Below are 12,503 nucleotides of genomic sequence, written 5' to 3'. Positions count from 1 at the left end.
CTGACATGATGACCAAGGCACTTCCAGTAGCCAAGTTTGAGCATTGCTTGGACTTGGTTGGTGTTTGTTGTTGAGCTTTGCCTTTAGGGGCTTTTGTGGAAGAGGATGGCAACTTTTATCGAAGATTGGAGTTTTGTATGTTTTTCATTCCTTATATGGAATTCGTGTCAAGGTGGAGATTGTTAGAGTTAGTGACCCGAATTCTTGTTGACCCGACCCGAAAAGCTCGCGGTGCGACCCATTTGGTGAAACTAATTTTGGAGAAAAATTTGGGGCTCTGTGGTGGAAGCGGAGGTCTCGGGCCGATAGGCCCGAGACCGTACAATATATTTTTTTGATGCTTTTGGGGTTTTTCGGCTGTGATTGGGGTTTTAGGGTATCGCGCAATTTTGCTCACCTTTGTACCAATTTTTCGATATTGGATTTGCTTCTCCCTGCCCGTGGCTTTTCCCGTCAAGGGTTTCCACGTAAATTGTGTGTTTGTTCTTCGCTTTCATTGTTTCCGTTGCTATTTGTTTTTCTCCCAATTCCGTAACATTCTACCAAATGAGAGCCAAAAATAAAAAATAAAAAAAGTAAAAAAAATACATAAAATAAATTCTTTTCAGGGAATGAAAACATATTAATTTATATTTTAAAATTTGATATAAAAGATCAGTTCCTAGAGTTTTGTTATTTATTTTTTTAGATAAAATCATCTCAACGGTTGAGATTATTTTTTAAAATCATTCATCAAAAACCTTGAAACAAAGAACACCTATAATTTACATAGTCTAATACTTTTTCTCACTCGGAAATTAATTATCTTATAATATTCTTTTATCAACTCGACAAATTTTGAGCTTTTCTGGTGTATTCTAAAGTATTCTACCATAGAACAAGAAGAAAGTGATAATGATCGCCATTACAACATCATAAGAGTCAATACAAGTTAACGAGTACATCCAATTCATATTATAATCCCATATGTATGCGTACAATAAACTTACTTCTAAAGGTTCATCACCAGTTTCAACAGAGTAGAAAAAGCCAGCAATTTAACATATCTCATAGAATTTGATAGGACCAATTTAATCATACATTACAAGTTTGGGATCAATTTATTCATTAACATATAATTTGTGTTATAAAGTATTTATGTATTTTCTAGATTAAATTGTGCTTTTGATGTCGTAACTTGTCCACTCCACATTAGAATTGCTATGATGGGTGGCATTCACTCTGTTGATTTTCTTTTTTCAGTATAAATTGGATAGGTACAAGGAGTATTGCTTATCTTCCCTCTTCATATTTCTATCTATTAATTGACTAGTTCGCTCAAAATATTATATACATCATGACATTATCGACACATTCAAAACTAAGGAAAACATGGGCACATTTATATAAAGTTGCCAACAGTTTCAGTAAAAACTGAAATATTAGCTAGCCAGCAATTCAGGAAGGGAAATATATTTGGTTTTTATTTATTTTTTATTTATTTTATTTTTTATATATTAAAAAAAAAAAGCTACATCGCTATTGAAACTCAAAATTTCATTGTTTTTGAAGTTCAAATAGTGTCTTAAGATTGTAAGGCCAAATGAGAGGAGAGTTTCCACTCCACATCAGCTTCGCGAATTGCTCGTTGGCCTTCTCAGAAGGGATGAGCAGGGTCAAAGAACAGATAATCATCAGGAGTATCACATAATTCATACTTGTTATTCCCTCCACACCCTCCAAGTCCTCTGTATGGACCAGAGCCACAACATGCCGTCTTTGCTTCCTTGAAACCTTCACAAAGAAATTCAAAAACAATCCATTATTACACAGAATACATGGTTTACCATACAATTAAAATTCTTTTTTTTTTTTTCTTTGTCTGATTAGATAGCTCAGAGTGCCATGAGTATACCATATTTTGATGGGTTATTAATTCTTTCGCTGAAAGCAGTATAGAAATCAGTCTCTGAATATTTGAAACCTTTGAGCCGCCTTTCCAGCTCCACAAGGACTTTGGAAAGTGCTGTATTGTGTAGTTTCCGGGCTGTTGAGAATTCATCCATGCAGGAACCTTTACTTCCTGCAGATCTAAGTGCTCTGGCAACTGGAAAACAACCTTTAGCAACCAGGTTTAGAATCCCAAATTTCCTTCTCCTTTATTGTATATTCCCTTATTTAAAAAAACAAAAAGTGCCCATCAAAATGTATGCATTGCTTCAACACATTTGGGAAACAAAAATAAAGTAGGATTCAATGTCTAATTGGCTAGGTAGAAAGCATAACAAAAGGTAATATATTTGTATCATACTTTGATAACATTTGTCAAATTTCCTATCACCATGCCGACAAATTCTTCTTGAGAGTGGAATGGAATTGGAGTGGTTTTTGAATTGTAGTCGTTGGTACCGATGCTAAATATGTAAACAGCTTTGGACAGAAATCTCTTGGCTTCTTCACCACCTAGTTTGTGCCTCAAATTCTTTTCCACGTTCTTGAAATAACTTAGCTGAATATTAAGGGATATCACCTGAAAGCACATAAAATGAAATTGGAAAAAAAAAAAAAAAACAATTCCTGGAATTAGAAAGCAAAAGTCCAATTATAATGATCTAGCTAGATCACATACAGAGCCCTTATTGGTTTCCTGCAAAGCACCAGCCCCTAACGATGCAAAGTTCACACCATAATTGTAGCTGATTCCAGGTTGCAAATATGGTGGAATCAATGGCAATTTTGCATACTCAGCTGAAACAAATATTTATGTACATATATATAGACGCAAAAAATTCAATTTTTTATAGTACCCAGTATTTAAACAAAATAGCACAAAACGGGTTAGCATCCATTACCAATAAAGTCAGGAATCAAACGGCCATTGGGAGCTCTACCAGTGGGGAAATGAAAATAGGTTTCTCCATAAGGCCAGTGGTTTAGTCGTAAAGGAGTGGGAAAGTAGTTGTTGTTTCCAGCATCATAAAGTGAATCACCGAAGATGAACAAGCTGGTTGGATTTTTTTCACCAAAGCTGCTTGGAAGGTTGAGAATGATCAGTAATATTGGAGAAATTAAAGCCAAGAAGTTGATGTAAAACCATGTTGTTGCCATCTTCTAAACCTCTCTAATATGCCAATTAATGTAATGTTTATTTGATGATATGAACTGCTCTTTTACAGGTCTTTATTGGCATTTTCTGCTGAAGGAGAAACACTTGTAGCTATGTGGATTAGCACAATGAGGGGGAAAAAAAGATAAAGTGTTGAGGTTTTAGTGAAACTTGGTCCTTTAATTAAAGAAACATGTTTTTCTGGGTCAGATTTTCGTCGGTTACCTATTTTTTGTCTTCATTTGATTAAAAGTCGATGTGTACTGCGCGAATCACCTTTTCATACATGTCCAAAAATTGAAAAGGCAAAAACATAATTGTTAGCTGTGTCCTCCTCATTCACTCTTGCAAAACTGGTGTATACAGGCTGTAGGCTGTAGGTATAAGTAAGATTTTGATAAACGGAGAGAGAGAGAGAGAGTCTCTATATTTCTTTAGAGAGAGAAAACGAAATCCCAGACTACAATTCCCTGGAAACCTCTTCTCTTTTTAAAGAGAGGCAGGGAAGGCATTGAATCTAACTGAAACCACATCTGGTTAGAAACTAATTGCTAGTTAACCACGAGGCATTAATTGAAGCTTCTGATGGTTATGAAAATAACATATACCTCAATAGTATAAAATAAAAATATGGTATTGCTTTTTATTTTCTAGCTATTACTTATTTATTTTCGGTAAATAAAGCTGCATTTTGAGTCCTAAAGCCTCGTCCAGATCTGGAGAATGTACTGCCAATTGTGCCAACCACAAGTATCCCCTCGTTGTGTGGTTTTCTCGACATTCTCGGCAAAGTAGAAAACCACATAGCACAAATACATACACATACATATACATATATATATATACATGTATATACATATAAATATGACAATTATGTTTCATGGCAAGGACGAAGTTATCACATTAAAGGCAAATTAGCAACATAAAAACAGGGGAGGTATGAGAACAGAGGAGGAAAGACATCTCTTACCTTAATAGGGTCTTGCTACTGGTTTATGCTAAAACCATCTCGCACCTTGCAAAATGCTCCCCCTTGGTCAGAGCTTGTTTAGCTTTTCCCTCTCCCTTGCCGACACCATAGAGCTCCCTTTCTGGAAGTTAAAAAAAAAAGAAAACTAGTGATTTCAATAAATCATATGGTTTTTGGCAGCAAAAAAGAAAAAAAAAAAAGTAGTGCTTTCAATAAATCATATGGTTTTGAAAATATATATATATATATATATATATATATATATATATATATAAATAGCCTATGAAAACAAAGATATGATTAGGAAAGATGAAAAACATGGGGTTTCACATCATTGCGTTTACCCAGTGACATTCTTCTATGTAACCTTCAAGAAAAATTTATAGCATGTCAATATTTTCCATAATGTAATTATAGTGCTGCAGAGTGTTCTACCTAGACCCTTCTTTTCTTTAATACAGCCTCCGACATTAAATTTACAGCCTCATTAAGGAAAAAAAAAAAATTGGATTATTAATCACACAACCAATTAGTCCCGGAACACGACAATGGCAAAGCTACACTTGTTCTCTACGCAGTGGTTTCGAATTCAACCTCCACATTCCCATATCAAAAAATCAAAGCAAATTGTTGTGTCTTGATCATCAATAATTATTTTACTAAAGTTAAAGTGATTGAATTCCAATATAGAAGTCATATTGAGCAAGAGCAAATAATAAAAAAAATTAATTTATCCTAATGATTCATACAAACAAAAATAATTAGAAGCCAAGATGTAACACCCCGTCCCGAACCATGTCGGAATTTTTGCACGTTGACCGAGGTGACCGTTGACCAAAGGGGTCAAAAGTTGACTTTTTGACCCGGTCGGAATTCTAGGTTGACTGAGGCACCGTTATGAAGTACACGTTGGCACGAGTTCGTAGACTGGTAGCACGTTGAAAACGAAGCTACGGTTTGAAAGTGATGGACGAAACAAGTTGCGGTCCAAACTGTCCAGGGGGTGCCGAAGTTGACTTTTTATTTTTGGGGAAATGAGCTTTGACTCATACATGGTTGTGAAGTGCTCGTCAATACGAGTTCACAGACTAGCGGCACGCTCAAAACGGACATCCGGTTAAAAAGTTATGGACGTTTGAAGTTTACCGGATACCGTAATATTTTAATGTTTTTGGGTCGATGAACATTGAAATGCCACATGTCAGCTTCTGATTGGTCCACGTGGCATGAACAGGGTCACACAGGGGTTTTTATTTGTTAAAATTCTCAGAGAGGAGAGAGAAAGAGACCGCCGACCACCGGAGATTTTCAAATTTTCCTGCTGAGTTACTGTACACGCGCCGGCCAGCAAGGTTGCCCTCCTCATTTCCGGCAAAACCTCCAAATTTCACGGTGAACGACCGCCGGACGCGCCCGGATCGGACGTCCGAAGTTCGGCGGCGAGTTTTTCCCTCCACCGCCGGCCACCGCAAATCGACTCACTTCCGACCATTTTCCGGCTACACGCGCCATACACCCATCATCCTCTCCTCAAGTCCGGCCGACCCACCAAAAATCACGGCCATCGGACCACCGACGCGCCGGGATCGGAGCGTTTTCCGGTGAGGGGCCGGAAATCTTCAAACGGTGATTTCTCCGCCGTCCGGCCTCCGTTTTGCTCACCGCCAGTCCCATTGGATTGCTCTCCTCACGATCTACAAGTCTGCAAAATTTCACGACCAACGGCCACCGCACGCGCCGCCGCCGGCGACGGTTGCAGGTGACCGCGATGGTTTGCCGGAAAGTACTGTTCCGGCGAGTACCTAGTTTTCCGGTCGGCTCCAGTCCGCTGTGTTCGACCTCCTGAACCCGAATCCGGCATCCGTTTCCGCCAATTCGCGACGGTTTGGGAGAATTGTGGAGCCGAAATCCGAAAAGCTTCCCGGCGAAATTGAAACCCCGTCGGGTACGATCCTTGGAAATTGAGACTGAATCTGTGATCAGCATCACTCAAGCTTTGATTCGGTATATAACTCGTAAATTCTAGATATCGTTTGTGTTTGACCCCCTCGGGTACCGGATATTATTTATCCGAATAAAATATTAATTTATTTGACTGTCTGTGAATTTTGTTCTAGGAGCACCGGTGAGTCGTAGAATTGATCCCGTAGTGGATCGTGGGTTAATTGCGTGCTCCAGGTGAGTTACCCACCTTCAAATTAATTTTGGGAATTTAATTGGTGAATATATTATGTGTGATTTAAATATTTGGAATTTAATTTCTATGTGCCAAATATTTATTTGATTTATTGTGGAATTATTTGTGAATTTATTGGATTTAAGAAAATGTGCATTATATAAATTTATGCCATGTGAAATTATTTTATGGTTTTGAGAATTTGAAATTCTTGTGGTTTTAATGTTAAATTGGGCATGATTTGGTTTTCAAATATTTCAAAGAAAATATTTGGTTATGTTGGTGATTTCAATTTTTATAAAATATGCCCATGGAATATTATGAGATTTGATTATGATATTTCGAGAAATTATTTATGCTTGGAAAAATGTGGATGTTTGAATTGATGGATTTGGGAGTTGGTGGATTTGAAAATCATGGAATTTATGGTATTGATTATAAAGAAATTACGGAGAATTTCCGGGTTCAAGCGGATGGACTATGCCCGCTATGTTTATGAAAAATGTGAAATTTGTTATATAATTTAAATATGTGGATTTTATGATTTTTTGGATGCACCGTGCACGTACTGGTGTTCTGTTTATATGTGATATGGTTAGTGTGCACACGATTGTGATTAGCGCGCAGGTGGGTGTGATTAGCGCACAGGTGATGTGATTAGCGCGCAGGTGGGTGTGAGTAGCGCGCGGTTGATATTATGAGGTTGTCCTGTGGTTGCCATCGGATGAGGGTAGGCCACCCCCCTTTGGCCGGGACACCAGGTTAGCAGCAGCGCAGTGGGACGCCACGCGACCGTATGCCGGTTTCTTTCTATAACCTCCTGTCTGGCGGTACCTTGGGACGCTGGGTACTGTTGGCGCCACTGGTATATAGTGGGTGCATCAACTGATTTTCGGAACTGTGTTTTAAAAATAAAATGTTTTAAAACTGTATTGGAACTAAAATTAATTATTACTGTTCGGATATTTATTTGATGTCTTGGTTTTCGGGGAATATGAATAAAGGGTTTTGTGAAAATGTTTTAAAAGGGGAACTTTTCCAACTGAGAGAATTGTAAGGGTTTTGAGAGAAATTATTATTTCCAATTAATTATTATTTATATACTTATTACTGTGATATTATATTGTATAGTAGATAGGGTCATTCACTGAGATGATTAACATCTCACACTCTTAAATTCTGTTCCTCTAGGTACCAGGTTGTCGGTGTTCATCCAGAGCGGACTTGATCTTCCTCGCTGTTTTAGTTCGGCATTACCCGTTTATTCTTTTATTGCAGTTGTAATATTTCTTTCACTCTTGTTGTATTTATTTTGCACTGGATTACTGTATTTATATTGAAGTGCTGAAATTTGTGGAAACAATTTGTAGTCTGTGGGAGGAATAAGGGGATGTTGTTAGAAGTGTGTTTTCAGTGCAGGTAATTTGTGGTAAGTAAATCCCTTAGGGGAGGTTCTGCCGGATTTTCCGTTGGAGGGTTCGGTAGGGTTTCCCTGGGATCAGGGCTGTCTAGGGTTCCGGGGAAGGAATTCTGGACGGGTCCTGACACAAGATCTCACCTCTATTAATATGGATATTTAAATGTTCATTTTAATTTGTATTCATAGGCTTGATCTAATAATAAAACCATTAAAACAAAAAAAGTGTTAATTTCAATTGAGAATATTGACTAATTTTCATATCTTTTTTTTTTTTAATATAAATTGAGAAAACAGTTAATTGACGATCCAATATGGAATATTTTGAATTTGAGAGTCTAATGCGTAATTTACCAAAAGTACAATACAGTTACTTTCAGTGCAATTAACCAAAAAAAAAAAAAGAGTATAAAACTTGAATAGTGTGTTCTGAAAAAAAATTGAACAGTATGTTTTTTATTTTTGGTCAGAACTTGAATACTGCTTTTCACTGCAGGCATAAAGATTCTTCATGGTCAAGTTTCAAATAGTAGAAATAATTTATAATAATTTAGAAAAATAATGTCAAACTATTGATAATAATCTAAAAATAACCATACAGTTTTGATTTACTAGATAAAAAAGCACTATTTTTTAAGTTGTACACAATATAAAATCATATTTTATTAATTAAAAGTCTTTCTGAAAAACAAAGTTATAAATTTGCATTACCTTTCAAACTTTTAAAGCTAAGTTTCAAAACTACTCTTATCAAGGATAAATATATATATATATATATATATTTGATAAATGGTCAAAATATATTGATTGGCTTGGCTGTATTTATCCAATAGGAGGACACCCCTTTGAGCTTCCTAGATTTGCATGGAAAGTTGTATACCTATATTTGTGATTGATTAACAAATGAATAAATAAAGAGAGAGGAGAAAAAGAGAAGTCCATACCGAGGGAAAAACAAATGGAAGGAGAACGATCGGCAAGTTCTGGTGTGGTTGATGAATTTTACTTCTCAGCACTCTTTGATGAGAATGAGTTATTCCCAATCTCAGACGAGAAATATGCAGAACAGCTTCAGATCCAAGAGGCCCTCGTGTCCTCAGCAATCTCTCTAAAAACTTCAACAACAAGTGGATCAGCAGCCCCGGATAGATCAAAGAACGCTAAATGCATGGAAACTGGTCAATCATCATCTTCTTCCTCTCATGGACAAGATTCTTCTCCTCCTGAGTTGTGTTTGATATGCATGGATGCAAAACCTGGTGGAGAAATGTTGAGAATTACCAGCTGTTCTCATTCATTTTGCAACGATTGCGTTGCCAAATACGTAGCAACAAAGATTCAGGACAATATCTTAAAGGTAGAGTGTCCTGATCTCAAATGTAACGGTGTGTTGGAGCCGGAATCTTGTAGCTCCATTGTTCCTAAAGAAGTGTTTGAGAGGTGGGAAAATTTGCTTTGCGAATCTTTGATTCTTGGTGCTGAGAAGTTTTACTGTCCCTTTAAGGATTGCTCTGCTGTGTTGCTGGATGATGGTAAGGAGGCTGTGACTATGTCTGAGTGTCCCAATTGCCATAGATTGTTCTGTGCTCAGTGTAAGGTTTCATGGCATGGTGGAATCGAATGTAGGGAGTTTCAAAAACTAGGCCAGGACGAAAGAGAGAGAGAAGATATCTTGGTCGTGGAGCTTGCCAAGGCTAACGAATGGAGAAGATGTCCCTGTTGCAAATTCTATGTGGAAAAGAGGTCTGGTTGTATGCACATTACATGCAGGTAATTAATTACTATCAAAAAATTTATTTTATTTTTGTCAAGAACATACTTGAAATTTAATAATAAGATAAAAAAAATTAAAGGATATGTATAATATGTATGAGATATCTATTGACATGTATTAGTATATGCATTTGATGGTTAAACTTGATCAAATTATTGTTTTTTCAAAGTCTAATTGTATTCTAAACCTTCTGCTTTTATATTCATACATATATATATATATAGGTGCCGGTATGAGTTCTGCTATTCATGTGGATCAAAATGGTCCGAGGTTCATGAATGCGTTCCACTATCAAACTAGTTATTCTGGAGAAGAAGCTTTCGTGGGATGACAATCCTATCTATTATAATTAGATCGATATATATGCTTTTTAAAGTATTCTTAGTGCTGCATGTGTAGTCAGAAATGTCTTATATATGTTTTAATCTCTTTTTAATTTGTTTCTGGCTGTGCTGCAGTATTAGGATATCTATCTCTAATTTAGTTTAATTTGCTTTTGAATTAATTTATCACTAATCACTATATATGGAATACTATGCGTTTTCAATATTTTTTTGCTGCATGTTTAGTAAGAAATGCTTTATGTTTTAATCTATTTTGTTTTTTGTTTTTTTGTTTTTTTGTTTTTTTTGTTTTTTCTTTTTTTTTCCCTCTCCGATGCAGTATTAATTTATCTTGTTAAATATAAGAAGTTGTCTTAAATGATTAAAACAAAAAGCTTTGTTCACTGGCTAGGCAGTTAGTAAGTGATGGCATTGCCATTGAGTTTTATTATTATTTTTTTTTATCGAAGTATTGTTATTTGAGTCGATCATCTAAATTTCAACAAATATTAAATTTCTACATGGTAATGATACTCTGCACTATTTGTATGTGAAACAATTCAAGTAATTAGTGGATTTCAAACCAATCAAAGGGTTAGCATATATTACCAATAAAATCAGGAATCAGACTGACGGCCCTTGGAAGCTGTTTACCATGTGACGAAATTAAAATGGATATCTCCATATGGCCAGTGATTTACTTGGAAAGAAGTGGGAAAGTAGTTGTTGTTTCCAGCACCATACAGTAAATCACCAAAGATGAACAACGGGTTAGATGTTTTTCACCAAAGCTGCTTGGAAGGTTGTGAATGATTAATAATATTGGAGAAATTATAGCCGAGAAGTATATGTAAAACCTCGTTGATGCCTTCTTCTAAGACAAAAATTGTGCTATGGGTTAGCACAATAAGACCAAAAAAAAAAAGAAAAAGAAAAAAAAAAGCATGAAAAGTGTTGAGGTTTTAGTGAAACTTGACCGTAGGTATGTAAATAAAATGGGATTGATATATATATATATATATATTTTTTTTTTTTTGGGGTATTACTTGGTCGTGCATATTGAAAAGAGCAGAAATTAAAACTGCTAGTAATTAGATTTCAGCATTTACCCCAGAAAATCAATCTACTCTTTTTCTTTCGTCCATTATAATTTTCGACTAACATAAAGAATACCAAGTCAACTCTCCTAGACTGAATTAGGAGAATAATGTACAAGTTAAACATCAACCAAGTGACAGAGATTTCAGTAAATGATATGGTTTTGAGAGGGGGGGGGGGGGGGGGGGGGGGGGGGTGGGTGGGGGGGTGGTGGGGGAAGGAAACTATAAAATAACCTATCAAAAAAAGATATATGATTACATGGGGTTTAACACGATTGTATTTCTGATTCATTGACAATCTTTCCAACATAATGTTATGGTTATCGTAGTCTGTCAATATACACTATACGATGATTATAGTTGATGCAGAATGTTCAACCTTGACTGTCTTTTTTTCTTTTTTCTTTTTTTTCTTTCTTTTTTCAATTTTTTTTTTAATAGTATTGAACTTTTGACTGTTAATCAAGTGAATTAGTCTGTCAAGTGAGATGGACTCAGTTAAATTAGTTTGTCAAGTGAAGTTGGTTGGGGGAATTATGGCAAAGCCATTTTTTTTCTCTTGCCAAATTTATATCCCCACCTTTCCCATATAAAAAAATCAGTGCAATTGTTGTATCTTGACTATCAATAACATTTTTAATCAATTGAAATAAATAAATTCCAGTATCGAAGTCATATTGGGCGAGAAGAACAAATAATAACAATAATAAAAATTTATCCTAATGATTCATATAAACAAAAATAATTAGAAGCCAGATATCACCATGATAAAATGTATACGTCCACTGCGCGTGTACAACATTTGTCTTCCTCCAAAATTAGCATTTAATTAAAGGCACCTTTGGCATTCAAAACGGTTATTTTACATGGATATGAATACCTACTAGTAGAAGCTAAAAAATGAAGAATGCATCCTATTTATACTGAATTAGATTCTACGTTAATCTTTTACAAATATTTTTTCCTTTCAAAAATATCAAATTAGGTAAAAATTAATAAAAAATGAAGTTTTATAGTTATTTATATATATGAAAACGAATTTAAATTTAAATATATTTTTACTATATTAAGAATATTTATTTTTAAAATGCCGAAATTTAAATTCTAAATTTTTAAATGAGCATATGTTAATGATATTTATGCTTGAAACGAAGGAATATCAGAATTTTTAAATAAGGGATTAGGTTTGTCCTTTATCATCTTATAAAACAGTTTTCGTTTTATAAATTGAAAAATGAACAAAAATGTTTTAGGGAGTTATATTTGAAACAAAAGAATTGAAAAAAGTTGAAAAATTATTTGAAATATAGATAAATTTAGAAAATGGCCATTTTACATATACCTCAAAATTTTGGAAATAGCAATATTAAAAAGCATAGATAATATTTATTATTTTAAATTGAAAAACATTGATTATATATATATATATATATATATCGTGTTTTTGACATATACTAGACATAAATATCGATAATTGTTACCATTTTCAATAACAAGATTATTATTATTATTATTTTTTACACATGGATAAACATGATTTTTTTTCCAGTTTCATTTTCATAAAATATTTTTAGAGATATATCAAAAATATTTTTAAATTCTAAAAATAGGAAATATAATTTTACCATTTCAATTTTACAAAATCTATTTATAAAATT

At 34.7% G+C, this 12,503-nt stretch overlaps 1 protein-coding gene and 1 pseudogene across 1 annotated transcript; one reads left to right on the top strand and one right to left on the bottom strand.

The window, feature by feature from the left end:
- Positions 1-1,440: 1,440 nt before the first annotated feature.
- Positions 1,441-3,640, bottom strand: LOC107434991 (GDSL esterase/lipase 1-like; annotated as a pseudogene).
- Positions 3,641-8,606: 4,966 nt separating this feature from the next.
- LOC132800506 (E3 ubiquitin-protein ligase RSL1-like) lies at positions 8,607-9,422 on the top strand. Its single transcript, XM_060814355.1, has one exon. It carries the CDS (start codon positions 8,607-8,609, stop codon positions 9,420-9,422), a length of 816 nt encoding a protein of 271 aa, XP_060670338.1.
- The last annotated feature ends 3,081 nt before the right edge of the window (positions 9,423-12,503 follow it).

This window comes from Ziziphus jujuba, chromosome 1 (assembly GCF_031755915.1).
Source record: "Ziziphus jujuba cultivar Dongzao chromosome 1, ASM3175591v1".
NCBI lineage: Eukaryota > Viridiplantae > Streptophyta > Magnoliopsida > Rosales > Rhamnaceae > Ziziphus > Ziziphus jujuba.
Note: the sequence above shows the minus strand (reverse complement) of the source record. Positions and strands in the feature narration are given on the sequence as shown.

Coding starts and splice junctions, on each gene's coding strand:
- LOC132800506 (XM_060814355.1), top strand. CDS start 8,607: ATGGAAGGAGAACGATCGGCAAGTTCTGGTGTGGTTGATGAATTTTAC.